General features: G+C 38.8%; 3 protein-coding genes across 4 annotated transcripts; 2 read left to right on the top strand and 1 right to left on the bottom strand.

The window, feature by feature from the left end:
• Positions 1-421: 421 nt before the first annotated feature.
• On the bottom strand, positions 422-2,398 carry polr2k (RNA polymerase II, I and III subunit K). Its single transcript, XM_046058754.1, has 4 exons — positions 2,317-2,398; positions 1,990-2,058; positions 867-959; positions 422-530 (listed from the first exon to the last, which is right to left on the bottom strand). The coding sequence occupies exons 2-4, from the start codon at positions 2,048-2,050 to the stop codon at positions 508-510; spliced, it is 177 nt and encodes a 58-aa protein (XP_045914710.1). The 5' UTR covers positions 2,051-2,058; positions 2,317-2,398; the 3' UTR covers positions 422-507.
• Positions 2,399-2,479: 81 nt separating this feature from the next.
• Positions 2,480-9,914, top strand: stk3 (serine/threonine kinase 3 (STE20 homolog, yeast)). The gene is made up of 11 exons (XM_046058753.1): positions 2,480-2,776; positions 3,968-4,048; positions 4,243-4,371; positions 4,617-4,731; positions 5,248-5,412; positions 5,559-5,726; positions 5,913-6,050; positions 6,460-6,585; positions 6,699-6,903; positions 7,105-7,298; positions 7,500-9,914. The coding sequence occupies exons 1-11, from the start codon at positions 2,754-2,756 to the stop codon at positions 7,656-7,658; spliced, it is 1,503 nt and encodes a 500-aa protein (XP_045914709.1). The 5' UTR covers positions 2,480-2,753; the 3' UTR covers positions 7,659-9,914.
• Positions 9,915-10,353: 439 nt separating this feature from the next.
• On the top strand, positions 10,354-17,220 carry rida (reactive intermediate imine deaminase A homolog). 2 transcript variants are annotated; one of them, XM_046058640.1, is made up of 6 exons: positions 10,354-10,508; positions 11,774-11,879; positions 12,809-12,863; positions 12,980-13,048; positions 16,414-16,469; positions 16,736-17,220. In XM_046058640.1, exons 1-6 carry the CDS (start codon positions 10,444-10,446, stop codon positions 16,790-16,792), a joined length of 408 nt encoding a protein of 135 aa, XP_045914596.1. In that variant the 5' UTR covers positions 10,354-10,443; the 3' UTR covers positions 16,793-17,220. The 2 variants fall into 2 exon arrangements, with proteins under 2 accessions (XP_045914596.1, XP_045914597.1); XM_046058641.1 differs by lacking the exon at positions 10,354-10,508 and adding an exon at positions 10,684-10,790.
• The last annotated feature ends 55 nt before the right edge of the window (positions 17,221-17,275 follow it).

Genomic DNA, 17,275 nt, shown 5'->3' on the forward strand with positions numbered 1-17,275 from the left:
TCCCATCTTATCCAAATCACAGGATAATTCTTGCCTTTTAAGGCATTTTATTATTATTCAAACAAAGAAAAAGGGGTCACAAGCCAAAAAAAACCCACTGGAACGGACCATTACCATCTTGTAGCAACTGAGAAATAAATAGTGGTTCATTTTCTGAGAATAAGTAAGTAAAATGTAAAAGCACTGAGAAATTAGCTTTAAAAAACAAAATCTCACAATTCTTGCTCCTGTATTTATCTAAAACATTACCATTTAAAGACGACAATGAATAAGAAAAACGGTCAGGGTCATGGTCCATGAAAATAATTTTTTAATAAACCAAACTTTAATCCATCATTTTCGGACTAACACCCCCAAAAAACAGTAATGTTTGTGACAATATGAAAATGCTATGTTCTAAGTATAATTAAAAAATCTGGAGCAAGGCCTGGAAGTCTGTTTATTTACATGGTAATACACTACGAAGATCCAGAACAATAATTATCAAAATCAGTGCTCTCCTCTTCTTCATCGGGCATCAAAAACAACCACTGAAATCAAGGATGTCAAGGAAATGTACAGGTATGTTAGTACTCATATCATACATACGGTTTATAATAAAAAGCCTTTTTGCAGTCACATAATATTTCACCATTCTTCCACACGAGGACTAGAATTTAACATCAACTAGCAGTCGTTAGTTTCAGGGGTCTGTAAATATTGGGAGTAAAACAGAAATATATTTTCAGGAGTAATAAGATAAGAAATAAAACTAATTATGAATTTACCGCAAAATGTTAAAAATAAAAATACACATCATGTTTCCTGCAGTTACCCATTACACATACAAGACTTCCTCACACACACAAAACCTCATTAAAGGATACATCTCTTTGTTCTCTTCTTGTACATGATCCTGTAACCGCACTCTCTGCATCGGATTGGATCACGGGCCTTAATTTCATTTTCAGTGTGACATTCTATAAGTAAATAGAGAGAGAATAATACAGAAAATACAATTAATTAAAGACTGATACCCAGGTTACGATGTAACTTTCTGCAGAAGTTTTGTTTGTATAGGTTGGTTGTTGGAGGTTATTTTATATGCACAATAGAATCCAATGGATGCTCATTCAAACTTAATTAATAGTATATATTTTAAAACATTTTTGAATAATACTAATACATTTAACTTATCTAGAAGTTAATTATCTTACTTGTAGTTAAGAATTTATATTGTTCCTCCAGCTAGTTACATTGGCAGATTCGCAAATCTTAAAGTGGAAAATCAGTTGTGTGAGTTTGTCAATTTGTCACAAAATAGCAAAAAATATTAAAATCCTGAAATATTCTAGTGTATAGATGTTAAATAAAATGCAATGACAGTTTAAGTTTTGTGTGCCCTAACTTTGTCCTAAAGAAGTGAAAAAGGAGGGAAGAATAACTAGTTAATTAATCTCTATTTTTATAACCCTATTATCGGTAGTGTCCATGAATTCTTAGTTTTGCTGTAGACTAAATAAACCTATAGATAGATCTATATGTTTTCACTCTTTGAATAATAAAGTATACTCTAGAAACTGCACTCATATGCATGTGGTTTATATGAATTTTGTGGTTTTGTAATCCAACGGGGTGTGGGCAGAACTATATGCATGAGACAATAATAAACTTCATTGAGTCATTCAACCATCCTAATTGGTCAATTTGCCCTTAGGAATTTAGGAAATACATTATAATGCTTTGATTATACATACAGTACAGCAACGATGTTACTACTGTTCAGTCAGTTCTACTAGAAAGGTGTAACATTATAATTATACAATACTAAAATGTAGTAATGGTATTTACGATAGTACTACACACACCTATCACTAGTACTAATATATAAGGTGTGAAAGCAGTAGCAGTAGCAGCGTAAAGTAAGATTAGGTCTGTTAGCATCGTTAGCAGTAGTAACGGCTGTAAGTTTGTAGCTCACTGAACTATTCAGCAAAAGCTGTAATTTACCTCCACATATGTAGATCATAGGCTGCTGTTTGGGCGGTTGTACTTCTTTCTGTGGATCCATTTTTGTTTCTATAAAAGAAGACAAGAGAAACAATGTTGACACAATCACATCTGTATCATAACAGCATGCTAACACAGAAACAGCATGGTGGTACCGACAGGATTAACCTAAACCGTCAACAACCGGTAGGCGTAGCGAACAACAAAGGCCTTTAAGAAATATCATAATTCACTATGAATATAGTACATATGCATTAAACATAAGGGACAGGTTTTAAAAAGACATGTAATCGTTTTAACATGCTAACTATTTGCTGTTTACGTTACCTCTCTTTTCATATCACACACGGCCGCCGGGGCACATGCGCACAACCGTCGTCCACCTCTGAGCAAAGTAGTTTGTGATTGGCCAGAAGACACTCCGTCACATGTGGCTTTTTTTTTTTTTTACCAGACAACGCTAATGAATATGAATATATGACAGACTAACGTTACACGGTATGCAGTAGTGTTTGTGGTTTATTTGTGTTGGGGTTGTTCATGATTCAAGGATAGAAATAGATACGTTTTTGTTTCTACCTCCGGTCCCACAGGGGGCGCTGTGGAAAACCGTCTCCCCAAACGGTCCATCATCTGACGGACACTCAGCTGGCCCTCTACACTACTTCACAACAACGACTCTGTCGACAATGTTCACACCTTGACTGCCAAAACTGCCATAACTTACTATTAGTCTTTTGCCTTTTTTGTTTACGTTTTGCATCATGGAGCCGACTGCGCCCAAAAGGTTTGTGTAAATCCGAGTGGTTTAAAACGTGCTTCTCAAAGCCATGAACTAGCTAGCTGAAAGGCTAACGTAGGCGGTAGCTCAGCAAGCTGATGCTAACTTAGTTAGCTTTACTGGTTTCTGTCTTTCCATTCAGTTAGATGAGTTAACGATTTAAGAGGCCGCTTAAATCACAAGCCCTGTGCTTCTAATGACACTCTAGCCTGGTTTGTTTTGGGGTAACCGTTAATTTCGTTTGTGCCTTCTTAGGGAGCATTTTGAGCTAATACATTATTCCTTGGACATGAAATACAAATTAATGAATTGTGTGTTAATTGAAACAATCTCACATTTCCATGTAAAACAAATTGAGTATACGGTGATTTTAGGTGTACTAGTAGTTGTTTCTCTGAGGAGCATGTTCAGCATGAGAAAGAGCTGGGCGAGATGGTATCAAAGACATGATATATTTTTAAAGTTGTCTTTTCTTAATGTTACATCATAACGTTATACTTACCTGTATAGTTAGTAAGGTGTAATATTACTGAACTGTTACTCATTACAGTTCATTGTAAGGTGTAAGTTTTAAAACATAACCTATCACAATTTCCCAGAGCCTAAGGTGTGCATATTTTGTCTAAAACCCAATCATATCAAACACAGGAAAGTAGCACATTCTCACACATTTAAGCAATTGTGCTTGTTTAATTAGTTTACAAGTTTAGTTTACACGTTTTCCATCAATTGCCTAAACAATTAACGACAAATGATAAATCTCAGCACAGTGTAAGATACAAAAATGTTGGACTTATCAGATTGAAATTAGTGAAAATAATGTCTCTGCGTTTGCCGTTTATCCGTAGTCTTCAAGCTTCCATCACGATATCTACTATGCTAATAAATAGTATAACAAATATTAATGTGGCATTAGAGTGATTTGATTTTGCTAAATATCCTCCAGCTCTAGACAATTTAATTAAATCCCTTGCTGTAGTGTTTGTTTGAAATGAATAAATGCACAAACATCTGGGTTGTTTATATTTCACTTTATTTTGTTTCTGAGTACATTATTCCCAACTTTATTGATTTATGTGTATAAGTTAATGCTAGTTGCTGGAAAACACCGTGCTTTTGAGATGCTCCTGTGGTGTAGTGTTTTAGTTAGGTTTCACTTCTTGTTTTTATTTACACTACACGGTTCCATTTTTACAGCAAGCTGAAAAAGCTGAGTGAAGACAGTTTGACCAAACAACCAGAGGAAGTGTTTGATGTTCTAGAGAAACTCGGTGAAGGGTAAGATGTTTTATTCATGACTAACATCCAATTCCACTTGTTGACTGAAAATATTTTAAGTCCATCACACACAGTAGTCTGTCCTATTTTTAAGATGCACCTCTTGTGTTGTGTAATGCGTATATTTGTTAATACTTTCAGTTATATAATACACTCTGGACATATTGTGACCTAATGTTTGTGTATGTGTTTAGCTCCTATGGCAGCGTGTTCAAAGCCATCCATAAGGAGTCAGGCCAGGTGGTGGCCATCAAGCAGGTTCCTGTTGAATCTGATCTGCAGGAGATCATCAAGGAGATTTCAATCATGCAGCAGTGTGACAGGTTAGAAGAGAACACAGCTTTCCCCAACCGACATAGATTGGATTTAAACATCCCTATTTCCCTCAAAGCATCATACTCGCTTCCATAGTTCACTTTGCTTAGCATTTTGATTTAACAGCAATGGTTTCACTAGTGCTCTGATGTCCTGACCAACAAGACTTTTCTCACTTTTGTTGTTTTTGTTGTAAATGAAACAAACTTTGTCTTCTCTTTTGATAACCGCTCTGTTTTGTTTTTCCTCCTAGCCCATACGTAGTGAAGTACTATGGGAGCTACTTTAAGAACACAGACCTGTGGATTGTCATGGAGTACTGTGGAGCCGGCTCCGTTTCTGACATCATCAGACTGCGCAACAAGACGGTGGGTGCTGTCAGAGAATTACTGTTGTGGTGTGTGAGACAGTACTAAAATGTTCATGTCATTCACAAATTATCAGTGTTTCCTGTGATATATTAAACTTGTTTATAATGTACATACCAAACATACAACATTGCAGTTTGACGAAGACATTGACATTAACTACGTATTTCTTTTTAATGTTTATGATGGTGATAAAGCCTCAGTGATGACTCTCTGGGCTTTTATACAGTTCCTACAAAAATCTATCTACTGTCCCATTTTTTTTTTTTGAACAGTAGTGGACATAAAAACCTAAAGGGATGGATTACAGAGTAGGTCCTCAGCTGTTGACATGGACAAAACAAACGCTCATTTAGCTGTGGAGTAGGGGGGGGAAGTCCTGGTTGGCTGTGTTTGTGAATTAACTTGCAAAACCACTGACTAAAATAAGTTTGTGTTACATACCTGCGTTACACATTTCTTCATTTACTCTTGGATCTTACTTAATCCCTGTGTTGTTTTTGCTTCTCACATCAGTTGACGGAGGATGAGATCGCCACTATCCTGAAGTCAACACTGAAGGGTCTTGAATACCTTCACTTCATGAGGAAGATCCATCGGGACATCAAGGCAGGAAACATCCTCCTCAACACTGAGGGACACGCCAAACTGGCAGACTTTGGAGTTGCTGGACAACTAACGGTAATGTTATAGCGGTTTGTGTGGAGGGTTTGTACTACTGACGGCTAAATGAATGTTCTCATCAAATGTCCGCTTGGAAAGTAAAATCTTTCTCTGATTTTGAAGACTTCATAATGTTGATACCAGCCTTGTTTTTCCTCAAAAAGGACACCATGGCCAAGAGAAACACTGTGATTGGAACTCCGTTCTGGATGGCCCCAGAGGTGATCCAGGAGATCGGCTACAACTGTGTGGCTGACATCTGGTCCCTGGGCATCACGTCCATAGAGATGGCAGAGGGCAAACCTCCCTATGCTGACATCCATCCCATGAGAGTGAGTGTAAACATGGTTTGTGGGTGCTCAGACCCAACCACATAGCCCTAAAGCAAGGGTTAGTACAAAGGATTTTAGGTGCCTAAAGAACAAACACTTGACTTGGCATAATGTCTCTGTGTTTTTTCCCCTCCTTTCTCTTTATTATCCTACCTGATGTTTTGAAACCACTTTGTGTTCCTTCAGGCTATCTTCATGATCCCAACCAACCCTCCTCCAACATTCAGGAAGCCGGAGCTTTGGTCAGACGAATTCACAGACTTTGTCAAGAAGTGTCTTGTCAAGAATCCAGAGCAGAGAGCGACTGCCACACAGCTCCTACAGGTTGGAGGAAGGAAGGACACAAACACGCACATACAGATATTAACTTATAAGGGCAGAACATAAATACCTGGGTGTATGTGGGGTGGCGATGGCGCAATGGATAAGACTATGCCTTCGGTGTGAGAGACCCGGGTTCAATCCCCTCCTGTGACCCATCCACCATTGTGTCCCTGAGCAAGACACTTAACCCCTAGTTGCTCCAGAGGCGTGTGACCTCTGACATGTATAGCAATTATAAGTCGCTTTGGATAAAAGCGTCAGCTAAATGAATAAATGTAAATGTATGCACTCAGGGAAACTGATGTAGAAAAAGTTAACTAAGTAACGTGGATGCTCTGTTTGTTTTTTGTGGCAGAGAGCCATTGAGGCACTAAATGTTTTGTTTGTTTTTGCTCTTGTGAATGTCCAGCACCCATTTATAAACCAGGCCAAGCCGGTCACAATCCTGAGAGACCTAATAACTGAGGCCATGGAGATGAAAGCCAAGAGGCAGCAGGAGCAGCAGAGAGAGCTGGAGGAGGAGGATGACAACTCTGTACGTATGCTGAGATGCCAACAATAGCGTTTGCGTTAAAGCTACCACTAGATTTGACTTGACATGATGAGACGGCCATATGTTGAGGCTATATGACTTAATGTCTCCTCCAGGAGGAGGAAACGGAGGTCGACTCTCACACTATGGTGAAGTCGGGCTCAGAGGGCGCAGGAACCATGCGGGCCACCAGCACCATGAGTGATGGGGCACAGACCATGATCGAACACGGCAGCACCATGCTCGAGTCAGACCTTGGCACCATGGTCATCAACAGTGATGACGACGAAGAGGAGGAGGAAGACCAGGGATCCATGCGGAGTGAGCGCACACAATTTTAAATCAGTACTGTGGAGAAAAGGGAGAAAACTGCCAAAACAGGGTGCTAGTTAAGGAGTCTCCAAAATAATTAAATTAAAGTAATGTTAGGATTTTTTTTTTGTGCTTCTCTCAAGATTTTAGCAAATGTATGTAGTTTAACATTTTGTGAAGTTGGAACACAACCCTCTTCCTCCCCCACAGGGCACGCCGCCCCACAGCAGCCGATGCGTCCGTCCTTCATGGACTATTTTGACAAACAGGACTCCAACAAGGCAGCCCAGCAGCAGGAGAACTACAACCACAACCAGCCGCAGGAGCAGCCCGGCTACCACATCCAATCCAAGAACGTCTTCCCTGACAACTGGAAGGTGCCTCAGGATGGAGACTTTGACTTTGTGAGTAACCTCTTCCATGAACATGTGATGGCACTGCTGAAATTAATGGGGTTATTCATAGTGGAAATTGTTAATGTTGACCTGAATGAATACACACCACGGCTACAGTGGTAAAAAACAGCAAAACAGAAGCACTGAATGTGACTCACCCCTTCTCCTTTGTTGTTCTGTCTGTGCTTCTATTTGTGGGCTGTCACCCAGCTGAAGAACCTGGACTTTGAGGAGCTGCAGTTGCGCCTGAGTGCCTTGGATCCCATGATGGAGCGGGAGATTGAAGAGCTCAGGCAGCGCTACACCGCCAAAAGGCAGCCCATCCTGGACGCCATGGATGCCAAGAAAAGACGACAACAGAACTTCTAAGTGCTCCTCCCTGTCGCCTTTTCCCTCTTGTCTCTGGTTCCCAAAGCCACCATCACCACGAAACTTATGTCCCATTGACTCAGAGGAACTAAGATGTCTTTGTTGGAAGCCCACTGCCGTGCCGATTGCCTGCTAACTGGCCTGTAAATTAAGTTAGATGCTTCTTTTACTGGGTAACATCCATTTTGGCTCCTGGAATCTACACTCGTCTGCCTAGATGTCTAGATGATGCTCCTCCATATGTTTGTTTCTACAGTTCCTGTGAAGTTGGTTTCCCGTGAATGATGCTCAGGACTGTGGCAAAAGAGAGAGAAGGTTTGGCAATTATACGTCTTAAAAAGTCACAATGAATTTCCCCTTTTTCCAAATGAAATTATAGACACAAAAAACCCTCTGGGAATCCCCATTAACACATAAGGAAGCCTATCATCTGGCAGTGGCAGCAGCATAATAACCAGGTCTATGACAAGGGGTCTTTTTTTCCTGTGTAAATATATTATAGAGCTTAGTTTGGAAATACCTGCAACAAAAAAGCTGTGGAGGCTTGTCCATGACCAAAGACAATCAAGATTACATTGATTAAGTTGAGAATGCCTTAAAATATTTGAAACCTGGTTTTCAGAATAAGCGGTGTAAGAAAACAGCCAAGTTGTCAGATGGTTCAATCTGTTTCCTCACTTCGATATGAGTTGGGGGTGGACTGTGGAAAGCTGCAAGAATGGACAGAAAGAATGGACGGAAATCATGTGGATGGTGAATGGATTGTGCATGTTTTCAGTCGTCGGTGGAACAGAAAATTCTAAACTTCTTCATTTGGTCTTCATAATTTCTTTCATTTTGTTGTTTTCAAGTATGATATTCTGGGCTTCTTTAAACATCCAGTGCTCTGTCTATACTGACAAACTCCATGCATCTGAGGGCTTCATTCTTCTTTTCTAGATGGCTTTCTGAACGCACACCTAACCACTTCTCTTAGTGAATTTAAAATCAGCACCAATATTCATTCCTGAGTTAGAAAAAATATAAGATTTCCATACAAGCAAAAGCATTCCAAAATACGGTATGAAGTGAAGTCTTTAAAACCCCTAAGACGGTTCTGACAATGTTTTCTGTAATTGTTCCACACTATGATTGATTAACTTCAAATTACAATATGACTCGCCGTAGAACCAACTAGTCACAAACAGTTCTATCATTCAAGAAAAAAAACACGTCAGGTTGAGATAAAACACAAAAGTGACTCACTCATGCTGTATACTTAAGAAAAACAGAGCCGTGGCATCAGCCACACGTCTAATGTCTGAATTTCGGACAATATTCATAGCAAATTTTCATGTAGCTTATATCTATGTTTCCACAACTATGCTTGAGAATGTGCTGTTTTCAGACATGTAGGTGTGATGTTATTAATGAAGGAATGAGGACACACTGAGTTCATGCTGTGTTTTTAATAGCTAAAAACGTTATTTACACAAAACTATCCAGCTCAATAATCCAGTTTCACAATTTTGGAAGTTTAACTAACAAGCAAACAACCTGTTTGGTGTCTTTATGAAGGAAACAAATCGCTCTGTCTTGGTGGTTCTTTATTTCTCACACATTGAATTTACACGTGCTAATAATGTCTGCAATGTACTATAATGGCTGCAGTTTACTGTTACATGAATGTTAATATGCAGTCTTGATGGTGTGGTTCAGCCACACTTACTGCGTGTTAATCTTTTTAATAATACCTGTTACACTGTTTTCTGTCTAGTCCGATGGACCACGTGGCCATGCCGTTTTGAACACCTGAATCCAAATGTCAATCAGTACGGTCTTTTGAATACTCACCTCTGTATGTTTTTTTGTGGGGTTTTGTTGTTTGTTTATCTTTTGTTTTTCTGCGTGCAGGTGAACCAGTTCTGTCACAGAAATCATTAACATTCTTGCCATGAATTGTTGTCATAAATTAATTCTGCAGTGCATTGGCAACTTACATTCGAGCATTCAGATTTTATTTATTAATTGTGTTTTGGTGACACTGGTTTAAATATGGAAGCTGATTTGGCTGTTAATATTTTTGCCCTTTGTCAAATATATGTGGCTTGATTTCAGTGTGTTTTAGACTATGCATGTTTATAATTATGTTTGCAATTTAGAGGAATGCTGTTGTATTAACTGCACAGATCAGAGTACTGTTTAATATGGAAGCTGGGTTTTCAGCTTTAACAAAGCTTTGCTCTGTACAATTAAAAAGCCCCAGTTTAAATATGACAGTATGGAGAATCTACCATAATATGTATAGTTATCTGAAATCAGTTTTTTGATATATAGCTATATGGTTTTGTTGTCATTTATTTCACTCTTATATAAAGACTTAAGGGTGTAGAGTGGAATGTAAGCATTTATGTTTGAACCACTTAATTTATTTTTTTGTTTGTAATACTTTATAAAGTTTTGGGGGAAAAAAGAGCAAGAAATAATAAAAGTTACTTATAGTTAACCGTAACTGCAGTGGAATGCTTTTATGTTATGTCGGAGTTGGACTTTGTTTCAGTAGAAACCATCATGAATGATCACGAGACAGAACCCCGGCCATACCGTAACTATTGTAGTATGGACGCCACTGTTCTTCGTTTGCACGCTATTTCCTAGGAAGCGCGCCCATAAATGCCGTGTGCGCTTGTTGAAAGATGTTAATACGGCACCAACTGTTCCTCTCTCCATAAGTTCTTGCACAACCACGTCCTTAATTCACAGCCACTCTGGGTATAGAAAAGTTGGAGGGGACAATCAGGAAATCATGTCTGCACCCAGCAGAAGGATCGTCAACACTAAATCAGCCCCGGCTGCCATCGGTCCATACAGGTGAGGATACTTTAAAAACGTACCAGTTTCTATTTGTAACGACACGTGAGGCGTAGAAACTAGTGCATAAAATATTTGAATGGGAAGGACAGTCCAGTATTTGATCAGGGGCGGGTCTTAGTGTCCAATGAACTCACCTACTTGACCCCAATAAAAAAAGTGCCAAAGCTAAACGTTTGGCACAGCAGAAGAAGAAATCACAGACAGCAGACTTGCAATGGCAACTATCTGTCGACAAATCCCCTACACACCAAAAGCCCCAGTCAGACAGGGCATATACAGGTAAGGAATAAAGTCCTGTGAAAGGCTGGATCTGGACTTCAGATAGGCCAAAACCTTTAGAATTAAAAAAAAAAAAGAAGCACCGTTTCGAGTACTTGATTAAAATGATATTACATACATAATGAAATAACCTGACAGAAATACAGTAGTTTTTTTCGTGTTTAAGTAAATCGGTCCAGTTTCACATGTTGAGGGGTGTTCCTGCTCTGGCCAATTGGCTGGCAGTGGGTGGAGTTACTTCAAACTGCGTGCTATTTGAAAATGTTCACTTTAATTCACTCAACAAGGTTCATCACACCTTGTTAAAGTTGGCTCTCTTTTTGAATTTCTTTTTTTGCCATTTTGGTGTCTGGTAGTAAATGTTTATTATCTTGCATTTGTACCATTTGACTTGATAATCAACCAATTTCAGGGTTCAGGATCACAAGACTGGTGATACATTAGTGTCATTGAGATATTTTATGCATTATAATTTGGTTGCAGGAACAGCTTTTTATATGCTCATCCCTTTTTAATAATGTTCAACTGTCTTTTAGAGAGAATTTCTTTCATTCAATCTTCATAAACATCTACATACTGAATGTTCATTCATAAGTGAGAAAAATAGGAAATCATTGATTGATACATAAATATATAAAGCAGACTCATTATTCCTTTCAAAAAGATTCAGCAGGCTTTTGCAATGTATTTTAGATTTTGTCTTGGCTCTTTTGACTGTTTTATTTGGTGTGATTTGATTTATTAGGATCCCCATTAGCTGATGCAAAAAAAGCATCAGCTACTCCTCCTTTGCACTTAACAAGAATGAAAACACACTACACAATCAATGCACAAAATAACACATTACAAGAACGTACACAGTCAATTCACAAAACAATAGATTACAACGAAAACACAAGCAATAGACAGAACAAATACACATAAAATGAAGTTTTCAGGTCTAAGAACTGTATGTTTGTGTGCGTCCTCTGTCTCATCCTCAGCCAGTCGGTGGTTGTGGACCGAACAATGTACATCTCGGGTCAGCTAGGGCTGGACGTGGCCTCTGGTCAGCTGGTAGATGGAGGAGTGCAGGCCCAGGCTAAGCAGGTGAGGCTTGCGGGGACAGGTGATGATGTTTGTATGGCATCTGCCAGTTATTTCTATTGGCTGAGAGAGTGCCAGAGACAGAACCACTGTCCCTCACCTTTACTCCATCGCAGTGATCACTGTGACTTTTTTTCCTCTACACAAGTAATTTACATTTAAGTTCATCAAGAAGCACATTTGTGTGCCACATGATTTTGACGTCCACAGAGAAATAAATTCCTCAGTGAATGACTATTTAAATTTTATGGAGCAGAAGGAAAAGGAAGGGATATAGGGCGTTTGCAGTCTCTGGAACATTGTAGCAGAGCCTATCCTGATTTTAGTTGATTTTATTTATTTTTTCTTTTCTTTTAACTATATTTTAATTTCTTAAGTGTTTTCTTGCTTGTATCATGTGTGTTTTATTGTCTTTGCACTTCTGAAAGCACTTCGTAACAAGTTTTTTTTTTCCTAAAATAAAGATTAATACATTATTATAAGGCATAGGGTGTAGAGCAGTGCTACTTGTTAGAGCGCTATGCGTCTTAATATTTTGTAAACAATGCTCAAAATGTTCAGTAAGCTTGTTTCTTGAAATGACAAAACACTTCCCTTTTAAATTTAGAAGAAGAGAAAGAAGGAGCTTTATTGCCAAGTAGTGTTTTACACATACGAGGAATTTGCTGTGGTGATAAGGTGCTACTGGCATAAAAACCCACAAAATAAAAAAATAAAAACACAAGTTTAAACAGACAAAGCAACAAAGACAAAATCAATATGCTGACCTTAATGAATCAAAATAAGAACATGTTTCCTAGGCCTCAACTGAATGGCTCTTCAATCTAAAAATCAAAAACATCCATCCATCCTAAAACATATATGAAGAAAATATAATTTGAAAGGTGATATTAAAACACTGATTGTGTATTACAATGTCTCTCATCCCTCAGGCTCTCATCAATATGGGCGAGATCCTTAAAGCTGCTGGCTGTGACTACACCAATGGTGAGACCTCAGTACTATCAGGTTATTCAGTACCTCCGCTGCTGCCCATGTTTTTTATACGATTTCAATGTTCAAACATAACAAACTCTCTGACAGAGTAAACTCTTTGATTCCAGTGGTGAAGACGACCGTGCTGCTCGCCGATATAAATGACTTTAACAGCGTCAATGAGGTCTACAAAACATGTAAGACACTATTTCAATTTCATGATGAAAAGCAGATTATAATAGAAAATAGAGATGCACATTTTATTGCTTCTTGTAATGGAATTGTTAAAATGTACTGAATGTTTTTCTCTCATATTTATATTCTTCTAAATATGTAAAAGCAGCCACTCAGTGGCAGCCTTTCTTCAAGATTGGAAGATAAATCAGTCGTTAGTTTCCTCATCATCATTTTCTTCCTTGTATGGAGTGTTTTTGATTTGGAGTGGCATGCTGGGGACATGTCCCCACCCCTTTTTGAAATGGCTGATGCTAATCCCATCACTTTTTAAAAGCATTTGTAAAAAAATTTAAAAAAATCTGAAAAATAGCTTGCTACTGGAAATGTTAAATAACAAATGAAAATGCTATAAGAAAGGTTTATTTGCACAACAAGAATTGAATAAGATTTGCAATGCAATGTAAATATAGAAGAAACAGATCTGCGTTGTCTAAAAAAAGTTACCTAAGCTAAAAAAACAAGTTACTGATTACTGCATTATATTCCAGCATATTTTTATATTTTTAATTGCCACCTGCCACCTCAATATAAATAAAGACATTTCCACCATAAATTGGTGCAGAAAATTTCTCCAGAAAGCAGGAAATTAAGTGTTTAATGCTCAAAATCTTCTGAGGGATCCCCCATCGTATTTTTCATCAATGAATATTTTTTCTAAATAGTATTAAAATATATTAGTGTCTTTTTCTCGTGACCCTTCACATCATCACCTTTCATGGCTGAAGTGTCAAACCCCTTATCTGAGCCCTTAAATGTCCCCACCACTTTTCAACAAAAATGACACCCTTGGGAAGTGGGGTTGTGATGAAGGAGGCTACTCTTTAAGTGGAGGATGCGGATTTAAGCCTGCATGTCAGGGGGTTCGTAGTCTGCTGCAGTGACCTTGAGCAAACACCTGATTGTCTAGGGCATCTCTTAAGTTTCAGAGTAAATAAGATCTAAATACTCTAATAACATTGTCTTTACTGATGGTCACATTTACATGCCCTTGTACAGTATGTGGGCGCTGGAGTGTGGCACCAGAATAATTAATCCAAGCGAATCCTGTGGAGCTGGAATCATGAAACGTTTCCGCATGAAAAATGATTGAAAATTCAACAATGATCAAACTAGTTGCCTTGTATATAATTTATAACAATGCATCATATTTTATGAGCTCTTCACGTGTTTTGTGTGCAGAAATCTTAATTTGTTAAGTAACTAGTAAATAAAACGTCAAAAAATTGTAGCACAGTAAAAAGCCCAATATTTCCCTGTGGAGTAGAAGTAGCATGAAAAGAGAGCTTCATATAGAGCCGGTGTAGACCAATCTCTTTGTAGTTTTATTTACAGAGACCCAGCAATTCCCACTGTGAGCAAGCACTCGGTGACAGTGGCAAGGAAAATCTCTATTTTAAAAGGAGAAACCTCAAGCAGAATCGAAAATCAGGGTGGGTGGCAAACTCCCTCGACCGGTTGGGTTGAGAGAGTGAGTGATGGTCTCACTCCCAAATCATCACATATGGATGCTTGGTCAAGACCCGTTGGCGTTAACTTATTTTTGAACGCAGTGGGCTCAACGCGTTGTTCAGCGCTACAGGTGGGCCTAGTCCACAAGTCCACATAGGGAGGACTAACCTAGCCAAGTAGTTTTGCTGCCTAAACCCATAAACAAAACAAAACTGTGAAAGTTTCACAAAGTTAACCACATGTTTTATTTTAGAATGGCTAACTGGACATTGCCCTACACGTTCAAAAACAATGGGGCCCATCCTGAGACACCTAGCTCTGTGAGCCAATGGGGATGTCTGCAGTTAGGGGTCTTGAACAAGCGTCCATATGTGAGGAGTTGGTAGAGAGAATCGGCAACAGCCGTACAAAGTGAGGAAACAGCGGAGTGCTAAAACCAAATCTGAACGTTTCTGGCAGGGAGTATTCAACATACCTAGACCTGCTGAGTTGCACAACGTGTCCAAATAAGGCTGTTCTTCACCCATCCATACATGTATAAAGATTGGATATTGGTTGAAAACAAGACACTATGCTTACCTACATAGGCCTAAACACGACACTTCAGGTCACACACAGCACCTTCTAAAGAGCGCCAGTCAGCCTGTCTCTCTGAAACAAAATAAAGCTAATCTTGACCTTGGGTTGCTTAGGAGATGTCCCACAGAGTTCAGCCTTATCAAGGCAGCTGCGTCAGTCTAGACATATAGGAGACAGAGTTTAACTGTTTTGGAGAGTCCCAGACTGCGGCGTTTAGCTTACTTTAGCTTTGCAAGTCACCCTAATGTGAGCTGGGAAAACCCTTTAAAGAAGAAAAATTCCTTCACAGACACAAGGAGGAAAGACAACAAACCGTAGCACAATGCAAGGTGACAAGGTGCAATGGTAGCAGTAATAATACGAATACCAATAAATATCATAATTGTAATTATAGCAATAATAATAAGCAATAATTATAAGACTAATAAAAATAATACTAATAATAATTGTAGCATTGGGCGTCGAGCAGGAACATGGAGGCAGTAGATAAATCCAGACTGTACAGCTCCAGAAGCAGAAGTACCTGCTGAAAGTGACAGAAGGACAGAGTACATTACAGCAGATTTCTACTTAAGTACAGAACTTGAGTAAATGTGCTAAGTTACATTCCACCACTGCTCACATTTCAGTGACATCTCTCAGAAAATGTGTAGCAGTCACTCAGCCCTTCCTCTCGCAGGCTGCTCGGTCTGGGTGTAATGGAAGCTGACGTGCCCAGTGAGCTGTAAATGGACACCACCGTGCTGGCACACAGACGTAACCCTAACCCCCCCCAGACCCGGGTATAGGCCCGCGCTCCCACCTCCATCCTGATGCTACTCAACCCTAAACCGCAGTCAGAGAACTTTCCCTGACCCTGATAAGAGGACGGAGAGGACATATGTCCACTGGGATCCAAAGATTTATGACCATAATTTGGTTACCCCTTTATCTTTTAACTGACATCCCCCCAACCCCCATTTAGCATTTATAAACAGCATATATATTTAATAAAATGTAAACATACTGTAATGTTGTTGTAAGCAGATAAATAAGTTAATTTGTCAAAGCTTCTCCTGTGGGCTGGTTTATAAACAGATTCATAGAAGTTGAAATACTGTACATCAATAAACACAAAACATATCTGTGTATGACATAGTGTTATAAAACATTAAATAATTATATACTACTTAAATGCTTAATATAGGAGTTAAAATAAAGTGTTACCTCTTTCTAATAAACCATAATAAAAATCCAATAATGCTTTTGTTATATTGTAAATATAATATGTAAAGATAACATAAATGTTTTTCTCCAGTTTTCAGAAGTAACTTCCCTGCCAGAGCGGCCTACCAAGTTGCTGCCCTCCCCAGAGTAAGTACAAACAAAACTTTTACGCCAGTGTAGCGTATATTACAGATTACTGCAGTACCCTGTGGTACGTTCACGTGCATCAATACACATGGGGTAGTTCGTGTGTTACTAGGTGCATGTTCATTCATCTCTCACTCTTGGGTTAACCCCTTATGGCTGTACAGACTCTCAGTCTCGCTGGACGATGTATTGTAGTATTTTTTGTTACCCACATTGCTTCCTTTCCCATGTCCTCGGTGTCTCTGACTCTGTCTTTTTCTCTTCAGGGTGGACTGGTGGAAATTGAGGCGATTGCTGTTCTGGGTCCTCTCTCAGACTCCTGACTAGCCGGCCAAATTACAAACAAGCTGTAGTGTAACCATTAAGTGACCAGATGACACTAGGATCGTATTGACTTACTTCTTCCATATAGTCAGATTTTTGCATTAATTTGTTTCCCCTCTGACAACTGTGGCTAGTTCAACTATCTTCCGTATTATACCACTTGAGATTAAAACCTTTAACAACAGAGCAGCACTTAATTCAACAGAATATGTGGTTTATGGTAATTTCACACCTAACATACTATGCAAAAAATCCAAATGTAATGATAAAATCAGTATCTTTACAACCAATCCAACATTCCCTGGTCAAAGGAGCCAGATTCAGGGTCAAATCAACTTCCTTTGGGATCTCATCTTATGTTGCGATTCAGAGAAATGGACACACACATTTTAAAAGTGCAGCTCTCACTAATAAAAAGTAAAACCTCTGATCCTAGAATGGTTAATCACCCTAAAATGTCACATTCAACATTATGTATTCAT

The sequence above is a fragment of the Micropterus dolomieu genome, linkage group LG09, assembly GCF_021292245.1.
Source record: "Micropterus dolomieu isolate WLL.071019.BEF.003 ecotype Adirondacks linkage group LG09, ASM2129224v1, whole genome shotgun sequence".
Lineage (NCBI taxonomy): Eukaryota > Metazoa > Chordata > Actinopteri > Centrarchiformes > Centrarchidae > Micropterus > Micropterus dolomieu.